At 61.7% G+C, this 23,218-nt stretch overlaps 2 protein-coding genes across 12 annotated transcripts; both read right to left on the reverse strand.

Moving 5' to 3' along the window:
• Positions 1–104: 104 nt before the first annotated feature.
• On the reverse strand, positions 105–12,993 carry CUNH17orf99 (chromosome unknown C17orf99 homolog). Of its 4 annotated transcripts, XM_013054382.2 has the most exons (6): positions 9,912–12,993; positions 9,467–9,499; positions 3,837–4,136; positions 2,328–2,597; positions 2,084–2,180; positions 1,137–1,747 (listed from the first exon to the last, which is right to left on the reverse strand). In XM_013054382.2, the coding sequence occupies exons 1-6, from the start codon at positions 9,946–9,948 to the stop codon at positions 1,615–1,617; spliced, it is 870 nt and encodes a 289-aa protein (XP_012909836.2). In that variant the 5' UTR covers positions 9,949–12,993; the 3' UTR covers positions 1,137–1,614. The 4 variants fall into 4 exon arrangements, with proteins under 4 accessions (XP_012909835.1, XP_012909836.2, XP_044941760.1 ...); XM_013054381.2 differs by lacking the exon at positions 1,137–1,747 and adding an exon at positions 105–1,123 and having other exon boundaries at positions 9,471–12,993; XM_045085825.1 differs by having other exon boundaries at positions 9,471–12,993.
• Positions 12,994–13,137: 144 nt separating this feature from the next.
• On the reverse strand, positions 13,138–23,218 carry TMC8 (transmembrane channel like 8). 8 transcript variants are annotated; one of them, XM_013054379.2, is made up of 16 exons: positions 21,367–23,212; positions 20,564–20,923; positions 20,204–20,352; positions 19,702–19,851; positions 19,351–19,433; positions 18,724–18,860; positions 18,320–18,467; positions 17,788–17,958; positions 17,341–17,480; positions 15,868–15,991; positions 15,499–15,596; positions 15,147–15,330; positions 14,856–14,914; positions 14,605–14,763; positions 14,120–14,198; positions 13,138–13,611 (listed from the first exon to the last, which is right to left on the reverse strand). In XM_013054379.2, exons 2-16 carry the CDS (start codon positions 20,722–20,724, stop codon positions 13,354–13,356), a joined length of 2,100 nt encoding a protein of 699 aa, XP_012909833.1. In that variant the 5' UTR covers positions 20,725–20,923; positions 21,367–23,212; the 3' UTR covers positions 13,138–13,353. The 8 variants fall into 8 exon arrangements, with proteins under 8 accessions (XP_012909833.1, XP_012909832.1, XP_012909829.1 ...); XM_013054378.2 differs by having other exon boundaries at positions 14,856–14,986; positions 21,367–23,210; XM_013054375.2 differs by having other exon boundaries at positions 14,856–15,330; positions 21,367–23,216.

Raw genomic sequence — 23,218 nt, forward strand, 5'->3', positions numbered from 1 at the left:
GCCCCGGCCCCGCCCCCGGGGCGTGGCCAGCGCGGCCCCAGGGACCGAGGGCAAAGTGCGGCTCGCCGCCAGGGGCGAGTAGAGCGGGCGGGGCCTGCGTTCCGGGGGCGGACGGCCGTCTAGCCCACCTCGAGGCCGGGGCCCCGTCCCCCAGCTCCCAGAAAGGGGCCCCAGCGTGCCGGGGAAGAGGGGGAGGCACGGAGGGCCCGCCCGTCTGCCCCACCTACACTTTGCCCCTGCCGTCCCGCCTTCTTCTCGGGAAGCTCACCGGGTGCCTGTCCGGGCCTCACCTGCCCAGGACCCAGGCTCGTAGGCACCGGTCTTCTCTCCCCATTGCGTCCAAAACCCCAGGCCACAGCCTGGACGCGCTCCCCGACCGGCCTGTCACTCTTTGCTTCTCTGCGGAGCTAAGCCTGGGGTGGCGTTGAGCCGGCCCCCTCCCCCCCTAAATCTTCCCTGGCTGGACCAGACCCCAAGTATGTATGGCTTCAGACTTCCACGCCCAAGTTTCCAGGGTGACAGGCAGAGCTCAGGGTTTAATCCAGTTCTCCTCCCCCACCCCCACCCCCCAATGATTTAGAGCATCGAAACCAAGAAGGCTGAGTGGGGGTGGGGTGAGGCTGCGTTTCCCAGTCACAAGCCGACTGGCAGGGAGGAACTCCAGACACTTTTTGCCAGTTGGCAGGCGAGGATTAATGCAGGGGTGCTGGGGTGGGGGAGAAGGGCTCAGAGTCCTCCCAGGTGAGGAGGCGGGGCCAGACAGCTAGGTCACCGGGAGTGGGCTGCCACTCCAGGGACGAGGGGAACAACTATGGGGGAGGTGGGTTGGTGCAGCCGGGACTTTTCCCAGTGTACGCTACTTTCTCTCCACACCGGCGTGGATGGTGACAAGCAGCTTAGGGGTGAGGACGGGGACACACAGAGCTCCCCCACTTCCTATGGACCGGCCCCTTGCATCACAGCCCACTCCATCCGAAAATCCTCAGCCTAACACCGTGTGGGTGTCATCAGAACCAGGGCGGGCGGGCTTTTTCTTCATTCAAGTGGTGGGTCCTTCCATCGTGGATGAAGACCGGGGCCCTCCGGAGGGGACTCTGTCAGGCTTGCCTCTTCTGGTCACAACCTTGATGACAGAGGAGTTAAGATTTCAGGTTAGGCAAACACACCTCTCAGCCACCCCCTCGCAAGGCCTCTGGGAGTTTTATGGTGTCAAGTGCATCAGCGCCCTGGGCAGCAGAAGGGGTGTAAGGGTTAGTCACCCCACTAAATGAAGGGGCAGGGAACTGAATCACCAAGAGGACAAGCACTGGCCCCTGGTCACACGGCCGGTGAGAGCCCAGTCTCTATATCCCATTTTATAGAAGGGAACACAGAGGCTCAGAGAGGTGGCAAGGCTCTCCCACGAATCTGGCCTCTGGAAGGGACAGAGTCGGGAAAGAGGGACCCAGAGGTGGGCAAGGACAGACAATGGCCACTGAGAAGCCTGGCCAGGGAGGGAGGAAGGCAACCAGGAGATGGCAGTGTCCTAGAGGCCCAGGACGTGAGAAGTTCACGGGGCACAGGTGACAGCTGGAGGGGGGACCGATGACACAAAGACCCTAGTCACTTTACAAGTCAGTGAAGTGAGAGCCTTGGAGAGGGGACCCCAGGAGGTCTGGACCTGCCTCTTGTCACCAGCCGGGAAGCCTCTGTCACCCGCCTTATGTAGTTGCCAAGGAGAGCAGCAGCCCGTGATCCGCCCTGGTCCCTGGAGGGCATCATCGACACACTCCTGTTGTCCCTCCTCAGACCCATCAGGAAGACAGGTGAACGCCCCACCCAGAGACCAGGTGGCTCCATCCGAGGGCTGCTGGGGGTGTTGGTCAGGGTCACACAAAACCAGGGATGTGCAATACCTCAGCAGGCACTTGGCACCATGAACTTTTCCAAGACACGCAGGAGCCACATGGCCCTTTGTTTGCTCTGGCAGCGGCCCTGCCCTACAAACCCACCCACCCACTGCCTCCAGCAGGACTCCGGGTGGTGGCCCATACAGGCCACCAGCTGTCCTCACAGACCCTCACATCCTGCATCCAGTTCCTACCTGGTCCACCAGGCCTGGGCCAGCAACCAGCAGGTGACAGCTGCAATGGAGATGAGGCTGCTCCCTAGCACCACGATGGCTCCCTGGGGCAGCTGTCCTGTGAGGGAGGCAGACGGCGGAGCTAGCACCCCTTCCCAGTGCCCTTCCTTGCTCTTGGCCGTGGCAAGGCGGAGCTCTTTCACCCCCGTGGTGGCCCTACCAGGAAGTGCCAGCGGCCCGTCTGGGAACCAAGGGGTTCTCTCACCTGGGGGCACCAGCTTGAAGGGGCTGAACTGGACACTGATGTCATTTTCAGCCTGGCACTGGAGCCTGGTGGACTTGTTGGTAAGGGTGAAGGTGAACTTGGCCGGCTGACCATAGTTCGGCCTCTGCTGCGTGTGGACGGTCCCATCCTTCCCGACCAGGCTGTAGGTGATGGGTGGGCTGCCCGAGGACACCTGGCAGGAAATCTCTACCCTGGGGCCCGACCCTCTGTCCAGCAAGGTGAAGTTAGCTTGCAGCTGGGACACGGGCTCTGGAAGGCGGAAGACGTTAGTTAGCATAGGCATGGCTGGGTGACTTTCGCACCCTCTCCCCAGCAAATTCCCTTGTTATGGAATGCCTCCTGAGCTTGGAGGCCTAACTGTTATTGCTCCCTCCTCCAGGCAGCCTTCCGGATTACTCCCTCCGTCTCTCGTGTCTGAGCTTCTACTCTACTTGCAGTGTGTACTACACAATTTCGCGTTTGGCATATTCTGGGTTGTTGGGCTTACTGACTAAAAATACATACAGGATCCCTAGTTAAATTTGAATTTCAGGTGAATAATGAAAAACTTTTTAGTATGACTAACTCTGTCCTGTGCAAAATTTATCTGGCAGCCCTATTTATATTCTTTCAGTCTTGGCTCTTTTACTAGAAGAGTTCCTTCCGAGCAGAAACTGTCACTTCTAAGAGTCTAGATTCTAGAAACCCCCGGGGCCTTCAGCCTAATGCTATAAACAGACTTACAGATGAGTAACAACCACCACCCCTTGTGGCATACTGACCACCTACTAGAAGCTTCTGCTGAATCCCTCCTGCCCTCCTGGGCTAGGAACTATTACTATTTTTGTTTTGCAGATGAAACAACCAGGCCGGACAGAAGTTGACTGACTTGCCCAAGACCCACCGCCTGCTAAGTGTGGAGACTTGAATCTTGACCATAAGCCTCCAGGCCCTGAGCCCTCCTACACCAGGCTGGCTCCTCTCAGGGGTAGGGTCAGGGAGCCCCCGGGGGCCACCACTGGCCTGGGCAACACCCTCCAGTCTCCTCCTCCCCACCAACTACAGCCTGTGCCTCCCACCAGGAGGGATGTCCCACCAGAAGTGGGATGAATACAGATTTTAGAGCTGAACAGAGTGGGGGTTTGAAACCAGCCTTTGCCACTGGCCTGGGGTGACATTCTTAATCACCAAGGGCTTTACATAGGCCAGGAACCACGAACCCCACTCGCCAGTTGCTGTGAGGATTGAACTAGATAAAACACGAAGGTGCCTACTTTATCAGCATGAGGCCAGAGCTCAACCGATGGGGCCCCGGCCCTGGTCACTTTGACACTCCCCAAGGGCCCCTGCTGGGAGATGGTGCCCTGGGGCCCAGCCAGGAGCTGCACTGTTCTGGACGCAGGTCTAAGGGACCCAGAGTGGCCTTGGAGGTGAGCAACCTGTCCTGTCCCTGCCTCCTGGCTTCTAGCCCAGACCCTGCCCCACCGCCAGCCCCCCAAGTGCACTCACTGGTCCACAGCTCCCAGTACATCTGCAGCTTGGTGCTGGCTGAGTGCGTGCCCTCGGGGGAGGCCGCCTGGCAGGAGTACGTGAGCAGGTCTGGCCTGGACTTGAGCGTGATGTTGATGCTGAAGGAGGCCGGGTCTCCGGTCTTCACCATCTTCTTGGCGACCTCAGTGCCCTGGCCCGCCCAGAGGGAGTAGGTGACGGGCGGGGGTGCCTGGGGTGAGTGGCACGTTATGACCACCCTGCGGCCTCTGGGGAAAACCTCCAGGACTTTGTAGGCAATGAAGGTCTCATGGGTGACTTCTGGCAGGTCAAAGGGTCCCAGGCCGAAGAAGGAAACCAACATTGATCAAACACCTTAAGAAAATGCTGGTTTTGCAGTTCCTCAAAAAGTTAAAAAGTTATCATGTGACCTAGCAAATCCCACTTCTAGATAACTATCCGAAGGATGGAAAACGGGGGCTTCAATGGCTACGTGTCCACGCGGGCTCACGGCCGCACTACTAATGACAGCCAGAAGGCGGACGAAGCCAGCGTCCGTCCACGGATGAGTGGGTAAGGGAGACGGGGTCTGGCCACACCATAGCCTAGTCCTCACCCGCGAAAAGGAGCGAGGTTCTCACCCATGCTGCGGCCCGGACGAGCCTTAGAAACATCACGTGGAGTGAGAGAAGTCAGACCCAGGAGGCAACCTATCTTCGATTCCGTTCATGGGAAATGTCCAGAATAGGAAAATCCCGAGACAGAAGCAGAGTGCCCTGTTGGCAGGGGTTGGGAGAGGGGCAGATGGGGAGTGACTGCTCGTGGGTCGGGGCTTTCCTTTCGGGGTGATGGAAATGTTTTGGAACTAGGCGGGATGACGTTTGCACAACATGGTGAGCGCACTAAACGTTAATGAACCGTCACTTTAAAATGGTTAATTTTGTGTTATGTGAATTTCGCCCCAATTTTAAAAAGGAAGGAAAGAAAGCCCTCCTGGATAAAAGTCTACCTCTGGGGTTTTAGACTTTTTGCCCTACAAAAATGAATTTCCTACAAAAATGACATCAGGACACGAGTAGGAAGCATGGAGAAGTCTGGGACACGGGTCTGGATAGCCGACACTGAATTCAACTTCTAGATGCTACAGGTTGGTCGACTGTAAGTGGCAGGGGACGGGCACCGGAGTCCTTCCTGCCCAAGCAGGAGACCAGGACTCTATTGCTTGTGGACTGAACGGCCCCCTCCCAGGAGCAGGCAGTTAGTCTCGGGTTGGGGTGCGCTGGATGCCCTCCAGTGTCAGAGGCTTCCTGCTCATTTCAGACCCAGCAGGGGACCTGGGATACAGGGGAGCTGGCCAGGGCCCTGTGCCCAGAGGTGTCAACATGTGGTTTAAAGGGACAGTCAGAAGGAGGGGGGAGAGAGTGGACTCAGATCCACAGGCGCGAGCTGAGCCAGAGAGAAAGGCCACTTGGGAAAACAGGATTTCCAGAGAGCAGGGAAGCCGCTGAAGGAGGCGATGCTGGCAGCACTGGGTGGGGAGTGGGGGGCGCGGTAGGACCGGATGCCGGAGCTCCTGGGGACACGGGGACACGGGGACATGGGGGCCAGACCTGCTCTCCAGCGGCAACCTGCGTTTCTCCATCAAGACTGCCTCTCTGCTTGGGAGTAACTGCCCTGTTTTGCAGGCAGATGCTGGAGTTGATCTGATGCAGAAAACATTTCTAAGCGCTTCCCACTGGCCCTCTTGCTGCCCATACTGAATTCTTCCAGACAGAGTTCGGGAGGGAACAAAGCTGCCTGTCAGTGCGGGCGCAGGAGGGAGGCCGCGTTGCCTGCAGCATTCTGCGCCTGTGGGAGGAGAGTGTGTAGGGCAGCCTCGGGGGCGGGTGTGTGTGTGTGTGTGTGTGTGTGTGTGTGTGTGTGTGTAGAGGAAAGGGTTGACGAAACCGAAATATCACGAGCCTCGCGCATCACCCTTGCCCCGCTGGGCGGGCGCCCCGGCTCTGGGAGCCACGCTGCCATCAGATAACTACTCACCGAGCAGAGAACCGGAACCTGCTAGAATGTGCTTGCTTCAGAGACCTTTCCTGGAATCCTAAAGTTTCTGACCACGAAGCGTTATTTCTTTCTAGACGTGGTTCTCTGCTCCGGTCGGTTTTAGTTTGCCTTCTAGGGGACCTTTGTGCCTGGAGACATTTTTGGTTGCCATGAATGGTGGGGGGCGGGGGCGCTCCTGGCATCTAGTAGGGGGAGGCCAGGAAGGTCACTAAAACCTCCAACAAGACCCACGACGACCCCCATAACGGAACCATCCAGTTCCAATGTCAGGAGAGTCGAGGTTGAGAAACCGTGGTCTTGACAACCTTCAGGAACCTTCCAGAACAGATTTCTAGGCCTGCCCACGCTGCACAGACACCAACAGCTCTGGGCACACCCCGGGGCCAAAGGGCCAGCTCCTGGCTGCCCAGATGCTCTTGGGGCCCAAATCTCCCTCCACACGGGGAAACGGGGGCTCAGGGGGTTCATTGTGATGACACTTTCTTTGCTCTCTTCGTGGAGGAAACGACTAATACAAGCTGCAAGAAAAGCCTGGGCCACCTTGGTTTCCATTTCGAGGGCCAGTAATAGAAACTTGATTTACATAAACTCACAGACCAGAGTCACTTTTGGCTGCGCTAGGCAAGGGGGCCATTCACTTTCTGCTCTAACAAGACCCGTGTGGTCTTTGTCTGTTGACCGTTCCATTTATGCATTTAACCCAGCAAGAGGGAGAGGTCCGGCATTCAATTAAAACTTCATCAAGTGCGTCAGGGCACTGGAGAGTGGGACAGTGCACTCCGTGCGATGCAGCGACAGACCCACGCTCACACCTGAAGCCGAGCCGAGCCAGGCTGGGTGGGTGGGTGGCCGCGCAGAGCCGCCTTCTGCTGCTAAGGGGAGAAGGAAGCCCCTTGGGTGAATGGGGGGACCACAGGGCTGCCGCCACCCTGGCCCAGAGGCCCTTCAGGGTCGCCCCTGCCTCTCTCCAGACTTGTGTCTGTGATAACCAGAGGTTGGAGATTTGAGTCCCAACCCTAGAGATCCGATGTATTAGACCTAAAGTGGGCAGGTGTGGGTGTCTAGGGATTTGATTTTGAACAAGCAGCCCACGTGCTGAGGGTTGAATTGGGTCTTCCAAGAAAGATGTGGTCAAGCCGCATCCTCCGGGTCCCATGAATGGGCCTTATTTGGAAACAAGGTCTTTCCAGACGCTGTCCAGGGGCCCACAGTGGATGAAAGTGGCCCTAGTGAGAGGAGAGACAGAGACCCGCACACACAGGGAGAGGCCATGGGAAGAGGCAGGCAGAGGCTGGAGGGATGCTGTCCCCAGCCACGAACACCAAGGACTGCCAGGAGCCCCCAGCAGACAGGGGAGAGGAGGCCTGGGTCAGCCCCTCCCTGCCGCACCCCTGCCTCGGTCCTTTAGCCTCCAGAACCAGGAGAGTGCGACTGGCTGTTGTTTTAAACCACCCGGTGTGTGGTAATTCTTTAGGGCAGCCCAGGAAGTTACAACAGCACCCCCTCTGAGGGGTTCTAGGACGTTGTCCCCGAGAAACTCCGCACAGGTTTTAGGATACTCGGAGGACCGGAGGCCCGTCCGTCAAGGTCCCTCTGCCCGCTCTCGGGAGTCCGGTCGAGCTTGAATCCCTGCTTCATCCAGAGATCCCCCCTCCGACTGAGGACACTGTCCTGCGTCCACGGCAGCCCCAGGGCCCCAGGCCACCCTCCCTGCCCCTTAGGAGGCTCTGCCCGTCCCCCTTCACCCCTACCTTCCCCGATCCTGGCCTCCTCCCGCGGAGCCCTCTGGAATGGAGGCTCCGCTGGGACCCCGACACCTCACCGATGCCCAGGGGACCCAGCCTCCCCTCCCAGAGCAGGGCCTGCCCCGTGGTTGTTCTGGGTGGTGGGGTCCCCACAGCCTCCCCAGCACTGACCTGGAGGACAGGGGCAGACATTCTCCTGGCAGGTCTGGACTATTCTCCTGCTCTCCTTCCCAAACACCAGCCTGGAACCCCATATCTTCGGACCTTTTCTACCCTGCTCCTCTGGGTTGTTAGTTGCCTAGCAACACCCACCATTCCTTGAACATTCCCGCTCCAGGTTCCCACCACTCCCAATACCACACCAGCCGCAGTCCGCAGTCCCCGGGGATTTCACACCCGACAGAGATCGCCCCACTGCTCGCTCCCGCGTTTAGCGGAGTCATGTTTTAAGGTCTGGCTGCACTTTATTTGGTCAATCCTTCGAGCTACTCGGGCAAAAAACTTTGGGATCCCCTTCTCCGGTTCCGTCTTTCGCATCCCATCGCCACCCTCTCCCCACGCGCTGCTGGCCTGACCTTCAGAATCCATCTTGATCACTTCCCCGGGGGCTCTGGCCATCACCGAATCTCTCCTCTGGATCCCAGGAACCGCCTGATAGCTCCCTGGGATTCCACCCCCAGTCCCCAGCCCCGTGCTCCCCCCCCCATCTCCCCTGCTTGCTTCTCTCCAGCATTTACTGGGTTCCAGCACACAGTAGAAGGTGCTTCTAGTCACTACCTTCTGTCCTCTGCACCCTGCCCTGCTCCCACTGGAATGTAAGCTACAGGAAGGGGTGGGGGGGGATCTTTGTTTTTTTGTGCACCTTGTGGACCCACCTTGGGGTCTAGAACAGTGCCTGGCACCAAGCAGGGGCTCCTACGGTCTCTGCCGAATGAATGAATGATATCCCAGCGGGCCTCTCCGGCGTGGAGTTAGCAAGGCTTGTTGGGCAAGAGTCTGAGCAGAAGTCAGGAGCCGAGGGGGGGGGGCAGGGGGGCACCAGCCCTGACCAGGTACTTCCCGAAACGGGACGCAAACGTGCGCCACCTCAACCGCTCTCTTTTTAGCAGAAACACCAGAACTGACGTGTTTGTTTTTAAAGCAAATGAGGAAATGATCTTTCTGCTTGTGCCGCCTTCAAGGGGGACCCACCCTTCAGGGGAAGAGAGACAGATGCCAGCTCTGCGACCCCGTGACCGGAGCGAGGTGATGGTGGAGACAAGTTGGGCAGGAACACCACCCCCAGCCTGGTCAGAGGAGGAGGTGACCCACCACCCTGACCTTAAGGGTCACAGGACTAGAAATAGGGTGGGTGGGGGCAGAGCTGGAAAAGGAAGGTGGGGAGGCCAGCACCGGGGCGGGACCAGGAGAGGCCCCTCCCCTTGGCTCTATATCACCCCCTGGTGGAGAAGGGGGTCCCTTGCCCTCTGGCTGCCTGGGAGAGTCAGTCAGACTTCCTTGGCCAGACCTGGGGGGTTGGGGAGGGAGCCTGGACTTCCTCAGCCTGAGTGCCCCGCCCTGGGCGCCCCAGCCCTCACTGGGATCACACCCACCTACCCGACCGGAAGCCAGCTCTTTCCTTGCCCCAAGTGCCCTGGAGGTCCCCCACTGGCCTGTTCACCCTGCTCCTCTCCATGCTCTCCAGGGCCCTGCAGGGCTTGAGGCCAAGTTCCAGAACTCTCCATCTATCCACCACCAGACACCCGCTCACCGTCAGCAATCTCCGCTAGCCACGGCACCCACCACGACACCCACCACGGCACCCACCACGGCACCCAGCGTCTCCCTCAAGCGTGCTGGGCTACTCACCTACCTCTGGCTCCTCGGAGAAGCTGCTGGTGACTGGAAAAAGGGAGGGTGCGGAGGTAGTAAGCAGGGAGCCCCGGGTGGAGGGGGGACGCGACACCACCCAGAGAGCCTCCTGCCAAGGCCGGAAGGGAGGCCCAGGACTCCACAAGCGCCTTCGCTCCCAGAAGCTCTTTCGAGGGCGCAACACTCAGAATCATCAGCCGTTTGCTGGCTGAGTAAACAGTGCGTCCAGCTCAGGGACCCAGCCACCAGGCCACGCTGTGCAGTGAGAGGCTGGTCTGAGACTCAAGCCCACAGCTTTCCCCTGCTGTCCTCAGGCTCCTGGAAGCATCCGTGCCTCCGGGTCCCTCTCCTGCGCTCCCTGGCACCCCTGCACCCTCAGCCTGCCTCCCCAAGGCCCTGGCAGTAGTCCCTTCTGCCCCCGACGGTGTCCCCATGAGCTCACCCATCACGGCCCAGCACAGCAGCAGAAGGAGCCACATGCCGGGGTAAGGGCCCTGCTCAGGCTGGCAAGAGCTCCGTCAGCAGGGCCACCTCCACTCTGGGGCCCCTGGACACTCCTGGGGTGGGGGCCTGCAGCAGGCAGATAACCCAGAGGCCACAGCCCCCCAGTGCCTCAGCAGCCAGGGCTGGGCCCAGAACAGCTAGGCCTCCACGCTCTCTGGGGGGATTGGGAGGCCCCTGGGCCTCGAAGCCAAACTGGGGGCTAACACTCGGCCATCCTGGCTGAACTGTAGAAGCCTGGCTTGTTTTGGGGGGGAAGATGTGCACCCCTAAGCCTTGGAATATGTAACGTTACGTCGAGAGGGGGTAGTAAGGTTGCTAATCTTCTGATCTGAGATGAGGTCCTTATTCTGGATTATCAGGATGGGCCGTTATTACGAAGGTCCTTCCCAAACTCCCCCAGGAGAGTCTGACACTGACAGGAGACCTGGGGGGCTGGGCCCGTTAGAGAGACAGGCAGGAGAGGCCGCCTGGGCCCATCTCATGCTGGTTCCTTAGTGACCACCTGGTGGGCACCAGCTGGGTGGCTGACACTGGGCTCAGCCCCCAAATTAAAGCTCAGACCGGATGGGCCCCTGGTCCCCCCCAGGAGTGTGTTGCAGTGGGCCAGCTCAGAGCGGGGAAGGGTTTTACCTCCTGCCCATGGACGGCGGTCATTCCCCGGGATCTGGACCCAGTGCTATCGAGACCAGAGGAGGCCAGACCACATCACATGGGTGGCGTGGCCTTTTTGGCAGTCTGCAACAGAGCCCACTGGATCCAGGTAGAGGGAGGCGGGGGGGTGAGCCAGGGAACCTCTGGGAACACTAAGGCTGGACCAGGACGCGCCCCCTCGGGGCTGGGGGCTCCGGGCAGCTTGGAGCTCAGAGAGAATGGAGGGAGCAGGTGAGGTGTGGGCCAGGACCCAGCCAGCCCTGCAGCTGACCCCTGGCTCCAGCCTGCCCCAGGCAAGCTGGGCTCCTCCCAAGCCAAGCCCCGGGCTGCTAGACTGGTTTATTTAGTTTGTGCTGGGAAACGCCCATCTGGGCTGCCTTCCTTGGGTAAGATGTGCCACCCCTGGGGATCCGTTTGCTTCCAGTAGGGGCTGTTCTCTCCTGCAGAACTCCCTGGTGGACCTCATGCCTGCCCCCTGCACAGCCCAGCAGTGACCCAAGGAAGGCAGGAACAGTGACCCAAGGAAGGCAGGAGCAGCCTTGCCCTCGGGTACCCTTGGCCCTCCTCGGGGAAAGGCGAGGAGGCCCAAGAGTTCTGGGCGTGGTGGGAAGCCTGTCGAGCACTTGACCTACTCACATGGAGGCAGCGGCAGGGATGTTGGGAAGCAGGGTGAGGGGGTAGCCGGAGCCTGGGGGCTGACGTCCCGGAGCTCGGCTGGGGATTAGATTTAGGCTGGGGATTAGATTTATCAGTCCCCGTGCTGGTCCCCTGTCTGCCCAGGAAGCAAGAATCAGCATCTGTCACTTGCCATCCAGAGTCCAGGTTCACAGCCTGGGGGTGCGCCCTAGGGCCACCTCCGTGCATGTGGGGGGCGAGAGCATTCTCTCCAAATTCTCTCCGTCCTCTCCCTCCCGGGAAGTCTGTCCTTGCTCTGCTGCAGTGGTCGGGCAGGAACCCGAAGAACTGGGGCTGTAAGACAGAGGGATCGTCTAGGCTGCTCCCGGTTCGTCTCCAAAAACTTGTGTTTTTCCCCTCCATGTTGTGTCCAGGGGATGGGGTTTGCGCGGTGGGAGGGCTCGAGACATCTCTCGCAGGTTTGGATGGGACCGGCCCCAGCGCCATCTGTCAGCCTGGAATGTTTACAGAGGGGGCTGGTCCTCTGGGCTATTCTGCTCCTTCCTTCCACAGGCGGCACGTAGGAGAGGACTCACGAGGGTCCTGGTCACCTGGATTGTACGGAGTCAGGCCATAATCAAGCCTCATGACTCAAGGCACATGTCCGGACACTTGACATGTAATTGCTCATTTAATCCCCGCAGCCGCTCAGAAGAGCATGGTGTCCGCCTCATGTTTCAGCAGAGCAAACAGGCCCGGAGTTTGGTTTCCTCAAGCTTGTCCTCTCCTGGTGTTGCACTTGGCTGGTTCTCCGTGAATGTCTGCTGCGCTGGGCCTCACCCCTACAGTTTCTGTGTCAGGAGGTCGGGGTGGGGGAGGGGGAACGGTGCCCTGAGAATCTGCATTTCTGCCAAGCTCCCAGCTCCTGCTACTGCGGCAGGCGGGGGCCACACACTGGCCCTAAGCCACTTGCTAAAAGTATGGGCCACCTTCACCCGGGACAGGCCGGTGGCCCTCGGCCAGCTGAGCCCACTGCACTGTGTGCTTCCCTGGAACGAGACCAGGCAGTTGCTGACAGGCAGACAGGGTCATGTGACACGGGGTGAGGGAGAGAGAACAGCCGTGGGAGAGGCCCAGCCGGCCAAGCCTTCAAGGACTGGGAATCCCGCCAGGAGCCAGGCCTCTGGGGGAAACAGAGGCTTGGAGAGCATGTCATGGGGTTTCTCTTGTGCCTCCCTCCCAACAGCTCTTCAGGCCAGTGTTCTCAGCCCTGGCCGCCGGGGAGAGTCACCTGGCAGCTTCCGGGAGTCCCGATGCCTGGCTGCTGGCCGCACCTGGGCTGAGCACCTCGGCAGCCTCGGCACAGGGCCAGTCCTCTAAGGCTGCGAACCACGGCAGAGGCAGGGGCTTCTGGGTGCCTGAGGAGGCCCACTTTGTTGATGTGGGGTCCTGGGTTAGAATAGATAGTGAGGAATCCTGCCAGGAAGAGGCTGCCCTGGACCCTCTGTTCTGCAGACTCAGGGAAGCCCCCAGGGTCAGGGTCAAGGTCAGGGTCAGGGTCAGGGGCGTTCCTGGCATGCCGTGGGCATGCTGGAGCCAAATTCCGGGGTCCGCTCTGCTGCTGGTTGACTCAAGCACTGCTTGTGGGGCTCAGGGATCTCACAGGTGGAGAAGGAGCCCCAGGAGGCTGTGGGGGCCCATGTGCCCTCAGAACACAGCAGATCCACGGCGCCGGTCTGCTCCACCGTGGCCAGGCCTTACGCTTCCCGGACACGTTGTGGTGGTGCTCCCCACAGTGGGGGCACTTCTGAGCACCCCCATAAATGTGTATCTGTAAGTTGCATTCAGGGGTTACTCTGCTGTATGACTATGTAATATATTAAGTACATTATAAAACATTCAACAAAAATTGAAACTTTACAGGACTGAGGTAAAAATATAAATACAATTTCCCATATTCTCTTTCTGCTGCTCCTGGACTCTCCCGCCGCCTGCAGGAGGGCCCCCTGAGAGCATCAGTCACCAGGGGGCAGGAGCCTGGGGCCAGGGACAGTCTGGCTGCAGGGAGGTAGGTCAGGCCCTGGGGAGGCTCGGGGAGGAGGAAGGGGTGGGTGCTACAGCTCCGAGGCGCTGGGGAAGCGGAATCTAGGGGCGGCGACAGGGCCACCTCCTGGCCTGGCTGGATCCTCGAGGCAAGGTCCTGGCCTAGGGGCCTTGGGGCCCGGGGAGCCGGGGCACGGGAATCCAGGGCAGAAAGACCGCGGGCGGGAAGCTCGGGAGGGAGGGGATTCGGGCCCCACAGAGCCGCCAGAGCCCGTCTCGGGCAGCAGTCGCGACAGGTCCTCCACCAGGTGCCACTTCTCCTGGACTTGCTGTGCGGAGAGGGCGGGGAGCGAGCGGGCGGTTACGAGCGGCGCCTCCTCCGAGGAGCCATCCGGGAACAAGCAGCCCGCCCGGCCGCGGCGGCTCCGCGGTCCGGGGTCCCGGGTCCCCGGCCTGGCCGCCTGCAAACCCCGCCCCCACACCCCGCCCCCATGGGCTCCGCCTCCACACCGAGACCACGCCCCGCCACGGTTCCGCCTCCAGTCTGCCCTCAGGTCCCGCCCCAGCCAAGCCAGAGACCACGCCCCTCCCAAGGAGGCCCCGCCCCTCCAGGGTCCCGCCCCCGACCGGTCCGAGACCACGCCCCCACGAGGGTTCTGTCCCCGCCCGCCACCGAGAGCCCGAGTTAAATGTCAGCTGCGCAATTAGTTGACGCCAGGTGATGCTACTGCTGTAGCATGCTGTCGACTATCAACCGCGTTCCTGTCAGGGGGCTGCCAGCCCGAGGCCACACTCCCGGGCCAAGTCTGGCCCCTCCCCAGCCCAGCGGACACTCACCCACACCAGCTGCTTGCGGAGCCCCTGGATGGCCCTGGCGTTGGCCTGGGACTGGGAGACGCAGACGGTCAGGACAAGGCTTTGGACAGACGGAGATCCAAGGTCAGTGGCCCCTCCCCCACCTTTCTCTCTCCCCACCTCAGTTTCTCAAAAACACCTCCCGGGTTCTTCTCCCCCGCAGACCCCCGCGTCTGTCCCCTCCTTCCTCCCGCGGGCAGCCCCTCCCCGCTCCGGGCAGGTTTTCAGCGCGCCTGCAGGGGGCACTGTGTTTCCCCCATCACATGGGCGCTTGCTTTACAGGTGACATCCCAAGGTGCTGTCCAGGCCTACCTGCCTCTGGGCCCACACTCCGCCCCTGGGACCCTGCCTCCCTGCCTGTCCTTGTGCTCCCGTGAGGTCCCGTGAGACTGCCCGGGGGTGCCCATCGAAGGAAGGGCCCCCTCCCAGGTGTGCCCTCCCTCGGCCCCTGCTGCCCTGAGAGGCACCTGAGTAGGATGAGGCAGGGGAAGCTGAAGGCGTGGGAGCCGAGGTAGTGGAGGGCGCGCTGGGCAGGGGGCGGCAGCCGGAGGGCCACCAGCTGTGGGACCACCTGCCAGGGGGCCGAGTAGTTGGCGAAGAGGCCACAGTCCCAGGAGGAGCGGATGCTGGGGAGAGAGAGCCAGGGCAGGGCTGGCAGCAGGGCCCCCGGGGAAGGAGCTCCCTGCCCACCAGCCGCAGGCGCCTCTGCCGCTCTCACCTGCTGACCACATAGCCCAGGGGCACGACGGCCAGGAGCAGGCCCAGGAGGAGCACCAGCTGGAAGAAGAAGGTGGAGCTGGAGGCGCGGAACCGCCTTGGAGAGGCCCTGGAGTTCCTCATGAGGGTGTACTGGGGGCAAGCAACAGCAAATGGGGGTCCTTAGCCAGTCGCAGACGCCAAGGAGCCCGAGGCCCGGGGAAGGGACCCCGAGGGGGCGGGCCGAAGCGGGACCCGAGCCCCGCCCTGCTGACAGGGGCTCCACGCCCCCTCCCCAGCCCGTGTCGCTCACCTTCTTGATGTAGAAGGTGAGGAAGATGAAGACGCTGTTGAGCAGGGGCAGCAGCGGGCAGTAAAAGAGGCCCATCCACGTGATCGTCTGCCCCGCCACGATGTCCAGGACATTCTTGGGCACCAGGAATTCTTCCCGGTCCAGCCAGGTCCAGAAGCGGCCCGAGAACCGCTCCACCAGCAGCCTGGGGGCGGGGAGCGTCCCGGCACCACATCAGTCACGACCAGGGACCCACCACGCCCCACTGGCTTACACGGAGACCCATGGGAAGAACCGCTCACCCTTGGCCGCGGCCAGCGGCCACTCCCAGACAAGCCCCGTCCCCCCCACCGTGGGTGTCCCCAGGCCTCACCTCCTCGGCAGGCTGACGAAGAAGGCAAAGGCCACCATGAGGAGGAAGTTGAAGATACTCAGCTTGTACAGCTCTTCCCCGACCGCGTTCTCCCAGCACTGGAGCAGAGGGGGACCTGTCACCCCTGGCCCCCAGCCGCCCCTCCCCCACCCCCGGGGTGGGGGGCCCTGTGGTGGCAGAGCCAGGCCAGAGTCTGACAGGGTTACTGAGTTAGAACCCGGGCCTCCAGGGTGAAATCCAAGCAGGGAAACCCCACAGCGAGCGCGCGCGGTGTGCTGTGAAGCTGCCCCCTGGGGGTGTGCTGCCCACGCACAAAGGGGACCCTGGAGAGGGGCGGGAGGGACAGGCTTGGATGGAGCCACCAGCCACCTGGTAATCACAGGCGTTGTAGCCGTAGGACGCACAGCTGGTCTTGTTTCTGCCGAAGCACAGCACGGTCTGGCCCAGAGAGAAGGAGAACATTCCCAGGCTGGCCAGCTTCAGCACCACGCACCTGGGGGCGGGGCGGGGGCGGGGCTCAGGCGCTCGGCCGCATTCCACCCAGGGTCTGCGTGTGGCGCGTCCCCATTTGGGATCAGTCTCTCCGGGGTCCAGCTCCCTCCACATCCAGAGCCCAGTCTCCTTTCCACCTGCGCTGTCTGTGGCCATCTTTCCCAGAGGGTGTTCCCCAGAACCCTGGTCTCCAGATGATTCAGGAGAGAAGGGCTCTGTTTTGAAATCACTTTGGGAAACACTGCGGAGTCCAGCTACCCTCCCCCACCCACACTCAGTCTGGAGTTTTGCTGTATGAGACTTTTGCATCCTTCGAGCTGAGGCCAGGTTTCTCCCGTGCCTGTTAACGCGCTAGCGCACTCGCAGCGTCTCACGCATCACACTCGAGCCTCACGCCCCCGGACGCTGCCACACCGGGCCACCCGGGTGGGATGGCTAGCCCCCCCCACATGCCCTTTATATCACATGCCCATCACATGCCCTTTATATCTAGGGCTGGACTTTCAGAGCCGACAGGCGACCGCAGTCTGCCCGGGAACAGTGGGTCTTCTGTTGAGGGAGCCTGGGAAGCAGGGAAGGTGGGGGCTGGTTTTTTTCCCTCTTTCATCCTTTGGAGCATTTTGAACTTTTTACCACGTGCCTGTGCTACCATCTTCTCCAAAGATAAAGCTTCAAACCACAGTGCACCTTGCAGGAGAGCTGAATGGGCTTGGACAGCTTCTGCTCCCAGGAAGCAGAAGGCAAAGCAGACAGAGCCAATTGGGGGGGGGGGCGTGGCAGACAGAAAAGCAGAACTGGGGTTCGGGGAGGGAGAGGAGGCTCGGAGAGGGGCTTCCAGTCCAAGGCAGGATCCTGGTCCTGAGCAGGGGGACAGGGCAGAGCACGGGGCTGGAGGAGGGCTTGTACCAAACATGCACCCAGCAGGCATGGTGGGCTTGCCTTCGGCTGAGGTACTTGACCCCATGAGCCTCAGTTTCCTCATCTGTCAAATGGGGCGGAGGATGGTCCCCACGTCACAGATCATGTGAAGGCTGTCACGGGGTGACATCCCACGTTCCCGATTTCCCTGTGTGCAGAGCTGGCTCCAGACCCCCTCTGGCTGTTCTGTCACTGGCCTCTCTGAATGGCTGGTGTGTGATGCGGGCTGCTGGCTGGCTCTGGATGGAAGGCGCCGGAAAATCTTAGATGGAGGCTTCCGAGATGGTGTTTTCTGGAAGTTCCCTCAAGCCCTCTCTTGCTCAGGTGCCCTAGCTTCAGGCGATAACCCAGGTAGACAGCAGGACACAGCGTACTCCGTACCTGACCCTCCACACGGCCGCCCCACCCATCACCCCCAAGGGTGGCACTCACCAGACGAGGGTGAGGTTGACCTCCGTGTTGGGCGGGTAGTTCTCTAGCTGGATGAGGGAGACGAAGAGCAGGGGCCCCAGAAAGTTGACCAGGGCGATGACCCCAGGGGGCAGGTACTGGAGCACCACAAACAGGGACTCCTGCAGGGGAAAACAGGTAAGGGGGTGCCCAGGGACCAGAGGGTCCCCAGCAGCACCCCCACGCCCTACAGCCTCCTCAAGTGTCCCCTAGTGCAGGCCTGGCACCAGGAAGCCCATGGACTGTTCCCAGCGACAGCATGGCGGCTGGGGGTACCACGGGTGCAGGCGGTCTGGCTCGTCTGGACCTTAGGTGCCCTGTGACTACCTCTCTGAGTCTCAGCTTGTTCATCTGCCAGGTGGGTCCACCCTGTCCCCCCCCCCCCAAAGTTCTGGCCAGGGTTAAACGAACGCATCTGTGGCCTGGCACCTCTTTGTTGTCCTGTGAGTACTTGGTGGCCCAGAAGATGGCACTGATGGCCCCAACCACCAGGAGCCCGATGAGGACATTGACCCGCAGGTGGGTGAGCAGGTGGCAGGCCTTCTGGGCCCGGGTCTCCTGTTGCACCAGCAGGAACCGACGCCTTTCCTCCAGCTCCACCTGTCACAGGGGTGGGGACACAGATGGTCGGGTCTCTCCCCGGCCAGCAGGGCGCTGTGTGGAGTGGGGAGGCGGTCAGGTCCAGGTCGGTGTTCGTGGGGAGACGGGCTGCCAGGATCCAGGGGAGGCTGGTGTGACCCTGGGGCAGGTGCAGGTGAGGGGCGGAGGCCGGTGTTATGTAGACCATGGCCCCTTGCACGGGGTGGGTGGGCTCATGCCCAAACACTGGCACAGCCCTGCCTCCGGCTGGAACACGCACGTGTGTTCACACTTCCAAAACACACCCACTCACGTGCAAAGTCACACACGCTCATGCCCTCGTGCACACACCCATGTCCCCACACCAGACCCTTGCACACACCTTGAACTCGTTGCTGATCTCATGCTTCTTGATGGTGGCCGCTTCCTGTCCCCGGGTACAGAAGTCCCAGGAGGAGAACACTTTGACACTGACAGGCGACTTGTAGTCTTGGCCGAGGAACAGCCTCTGGGGCAGCCCCTTCACCATCCTGGAGGGAGCAGGAGGCAAGGGCCCATGGGGGAGGGACCCAGGTCTGGGGTGGGAAGTCCCGGACAGCCCCGGGTGCAGCCTGGGGTCAGGGGTGGGGATATGGGGCCAGTGTCCCTGAGCTCTGCCCCTGGGGACACAATCGGGGCCGTGAAACCACCGATGAGCCGGCCCGAACGAGGCCAGGGCCCTCCTGCCAAGCCAAGGGAGGGGTGATCAGGGAAAGAGCCAGAAGCAGGCAGGGGCTCTGCTCTCACCGCTGCAGAATCCCACAGAAGCAGAGCAGCAGGCAGGCCAGCGGGCTCAGGAGGTAGGCGAGGCGGATGCTGTAGGCTGAGCTGCCCTCCGGCCCCGCCCGGTAGGCGCCGTAGAAGAGATAGCTGTCCGCAAAGGCCTGGGGGTGTGGACGGTGACAACCAGGTCATGCGGGCTGTGTGCTAAGTGCTTCCCGTGTCTGGGCTCTCTAACTGTCACAGACTCCTCGGCAGGGAGGGAGAGCATCCCCACCACGTCACAGTCCCAGAGCGAGGCCACACAGCTTTGAGTAAGAGAGAGGACTGGAATACGGGAGTCTGCTCGGTGACCTCTCCGTGGCACCCAGGGACGAGGGTGGGGCGGTGCTTATCCCACAGGCCCGGACACTCTTCCCTTGTGTCCTTACACGGCCCGCCCCAGCTGGGTACCGAGGACCATGGCCCTGGGCTGTGCATACTGGCCTCTCTCTGACCCCATCACTGTCCCCGCCGGCCTGTGTATGTAAAACTGTCCCCCTCGAAGCCAATGTCTTTGAAGGGATGGGGGTCCTCTTAGACGGCGGTCCCCTGGGGCCGGTTCTCCGGGTCCCCCAGCCCTCCTGATGCATCGCGGAGACGGAGCTCACTTACCCTGCCGGTTAAAACGTTCCAAAGTCGATTGTGGAATCTGGGAACACCAGTCTGGGGCTGGAGGCCACCAGGGCACGCCAGGGCTGTCGGGAGGGAGAGGGGAGCAGTAGGGAAGGGTCCCCAAGGCAAAGGTGAGGCTCTTCCCCCATCTCCTCCATAGCGCTCCCCATCTGGGGAGGCCTGAGCAGGACCCGAGGAGGGTGCCGCACAAGGCACGGTCCGGGAGAGTCCTGGAGCTGGCCTCGAGCAGGACGATGCTGTCCCAGCACTCTGAGCCCTGGACCAGCCCCTCAGGGTCCCCAGGGTGCAGGAGGGCCTCCAGGACCTTATGGGGGGGGGCTGGGCACTCACTGAAGTTAAGGGAGGGGCCGGCGTCAGGGGGGCGGAGCCAGACCAGGGGCAGCAGGACGAAGCTGGCAGTGAGCAGCAGGATCAGAAGGTTGAGCAGCAGCAGGAAGCGCAGGAAGGTGAAGTAGGATTGGATTCCGGTGCCAAAGAGGCCTGTGAGGAGGGCAGCGGGGCCTTCAGAACCGCACCAGGCCAGGCCCGCTGGGAACCCGAGGGCTGACCAAGCCGGCAGGGTGGGGGTCACCAGAGGCCCTGCAGGACCGCGGATCAGTGGCCAGCAGTACCTGCGACAGCCACCTGGGGGTGCTGTCACCCGCCTAGTTCTGCGCCTCGGTGGGGGGCGGGGTGTGTGTGTGTGTGTGTGTGAAAGGATGGGGGGTTGTTCAGTGAGGGCCGGAGGGACAATGGCAAGCGGGACGGTGGCCTCGGGTTTCTAAACCGGACCCTGAGCCTCCAGAGAAGGGAGGTGGGAGCGGGGAAGTGGGGTTGGGGGTGCGGGTCCTACCCCCGATCTCGTAGAGAGCCCCTTCCCAGAGCCCAAAGCCCCGGGCCAGCCGCTGCGCTGCCTCCCCTAGGCGCCGCCGGACAGTCCGCCACCTGCGCTGACATCGCCGCCAGCAAGAGGTCTTCACCCCCTTGGGCTCCCGCAGCTGCCTGGCTTGGGGTGGTGGTGGGGCATCCTTGAGTCACCCGCTGTGCCCACCGGGCCAGGCAGAGCAATGCCCGGGGCCAGAGGCGTCTTCCCACGGCTGGTGACTTCCACCCCATCCCACCGGTGCATCCTCTGGGTGGTGCCCCACCCACCCCCACCATCTGGCCTCCAGCGGGTCCTGCCCAAGGCGGGGTGGGGGGGGGCGGCACCCACCGAATGAAGCGCTTGTCCACCATGGCGTAGGGCAGCTCCCGCACCTGAGCCTGGGAGGACCACAGCCGCTCCATCTCCTGCTCCCACAGCTCCTCGACCCCTGGCTCAGGTTCGGGCTCCATGAGGGCCTGGCCGGACTGCACTGACCACTGCCTCATCATCTCTGCAGTGGGGTTGAGGTTGCAGGCGCCGGGCTGCAATCCCCCCCTCTTAGAAGGGACGTGGGCTGCCTGCTGGGTGAGCTTCAAGCTCTTGGCCCTGGCACAGCCAGAGATGAAGAAAAGAACTCAGTTGGAGCAGCTCTGGGCTGGGTCCCCAGGCACATCTCAAAGCAACCCCCTGCCGGAGGCCTCCGTTTTCCTGTTGGTCAGTGGGGAGAAAGATCCAAAGGTAATGGGGCGATGGGATTGTCCCAGACAAACACAAAGCCAGGTGTGGCCACAGAGGCCTACTGCAGCCAGGTCACACCTGCCACCTGTGGCCACAGGCCTTTGAGGTCAAGATAATTCTGGCTCTTCTCGCCATAGTAATTCTCCCAGTGGGAACAGGCCCCTGTCCCAAACCCTGACAGTTCCTAGAATCCAGTATCCTGCGGGGTTTGGATGTACTGGGACCCTCCTGCCGCCTGGGGTCCAGCCCCCAGGATTGGGTCTGCCCGCCCCCCAGGGGCCCCAGATGAGGAGTCATGGCTACAGCCCCAGACTCCGGAGGGGACCCCACCCCTCAGCAGTCCCAGCACCTGATTCTCTCTGGACTTCAGCCCCTCAAGCTCTGTCTCCTCCCGCCACTCTGCACCAGCTCACCTGGGGACAAGGGACCAAGTCCCCGGAGGAGCCCCCTCGTTGCTCTGGCTCCCTCCACGCTAGGCCGGACGGTGAGGGAACCGGGGGAGGGGTCACATGACAGGAACCCCAGCTCTCCCGCCATCTCCTCCCCCTCCACTTCTTGCACCCCCCCCTCCACAGTTTCCTTTGCTTTCTCTGGGGCCGACACTTCCTGTGTCATGCGGGGGCAGGCAGGAGGGGTGGGGGGAAGGGCGGGGCATGGAGGGGCAGCCTCCAGGCCTGTGGGGTCAGGGTTGGCAAGGGGGTGGGGTGGTGTCACACTGTCCCTCCCTGCCACTCCAGCGTGCTCCCCCCACCTACGGGTCCCTTTGTGCCTGGGAGCCGAAGCCAGAGGTGGGGGGAGGGGCACTTATCTACCCGTGGCAGGTTGTCCTCGTGAGAGCGAGCTGATAGTGACAGCATGGGTGGACCCCATCACTTGGGGCTGCTTCAGAAGCCCTTGGCGTTAATCCTCAACATCCCACCTTGGTCACTGGCTCTTATCACTTAGAGCCTGGCCTCTTGTAAGGGCTCAGGAATTGGTGCCACTCGTTCCAGCGAGGCAAGCCATCTTGGCCATTTCTCTCTCCTGGAGGTCCCCTGGGACCCTGCGGTCTTGCCTTCCCTCCTTGCTCCCTCTCCACCTCCTTCAGGGCCCCGTGCATCCAGCTCAGCTCTGATGGCTTCTCTGCATCCCTGCCTGGATCCCCTTCGTTTTAAGCCCCTCCTCTATGACAGGCTCCAAGCTGGGTGCTGGTGCCCAGTGCACAGTGGGTTCAGAGAGTGGGGGCAGGGTGAACAGACAAGCAAAAAGAACATGTCAACAGGAAATGGCAAGTGCTCCAACAGGGTTCAATCCAGGAAGGCTTCCCATGGGAGGTGACCTGCAAGTTGGGCCGGGGTCACGCAAGTACCATGTGGCTGGAGCATGGGTGTGCATGGAGAAGGGCCCTGGGAGGAGAGGCAAGGGTTCAGCCCGCCCAGTCTTCATACGGCAGTGCCTTGTGCCAAAATCCAGCCCAAAGTAACCCGTCTGAGCCCCAACGCTGGCCCCTCCAACTTTGTCCAACTTCAGGTCTGGGGACCCCTTTACCACTTGCATTATATCCTGTCTTCTGGGAATCCTGCTTTGCTCCCCTGTTCTCCCCCCGGAAGGGCCTCCCATTCACCTTCCACCCTGCCTGCCTCTCAAGCACCCCCCTCAAAAGGTCCCCAGACCCCACCCACTGTCTAAATCCCGCCCATTCTCTCTCCGGGCCCTGGGAGCCTCCCCTCCGACCTGCCGGGCTTTTTCAAAGTCCGGGCTCTCGGTGCAGGTGCAGGTGGAGCTCCCTGGCAGAGGACACCCCTGGGGGCTGATGAACGTGGTCGCTGCCTGTTGGCTCATCTGTGAGGCCGGGAGTGGGTGTCCAGCCCCCGGCTTATGGGAATCACGAAGAAAACAGCAGAGGGGACAGTCACAGTGTCAGGCTTCCCTGGGGCTTGCCCCCTCCTCCCGACCTAGCATCCAGGAAGTGCGCCCCAACTCTGGTCCAAGTAGCGGCAGAAACCACGCCCCGACCAGAGAGGGGTGAAGGGCCGGGTGCTGCAGCCCGCTGGGGACAGTCGTTGGTCAGCAGGGGGTGGTGTGGAGGAAAGGGTTACCCAATCCGGTGTCGCAAGGCGCCGATCACCAGGGCTCCCCAGCGGCGGGCTGCTTTGATCACTGCCCCGGGAAAAGGGCGGCTGGAGAAGTGTTGTCCCCACTTGAAACCTGGGGAAACTGAGTCCCGCTGACACTGTGGACTCAGGCCCGGACGCTCGGCCGCCCGCACCCTGCTCAGACCTCGGT

The sequence above is a fragment of the Mustela putorius genome, unplaced genomic scaffold (genome assembly GCF_011764305.1).
Source record: "Mustela putorius furo isolate JIRA1106 unplaced genomic scaffold, ASM1176430v1.1 tig00000873_pilon_pilon_pilon, whole genome shotgun sequence".
NCBI classification, from domain to species: Eukaryota; Metazoa; Chordata; class Mammalia; order Carnivora; family Mustelidae; genus Mustela; species Mustela putorius.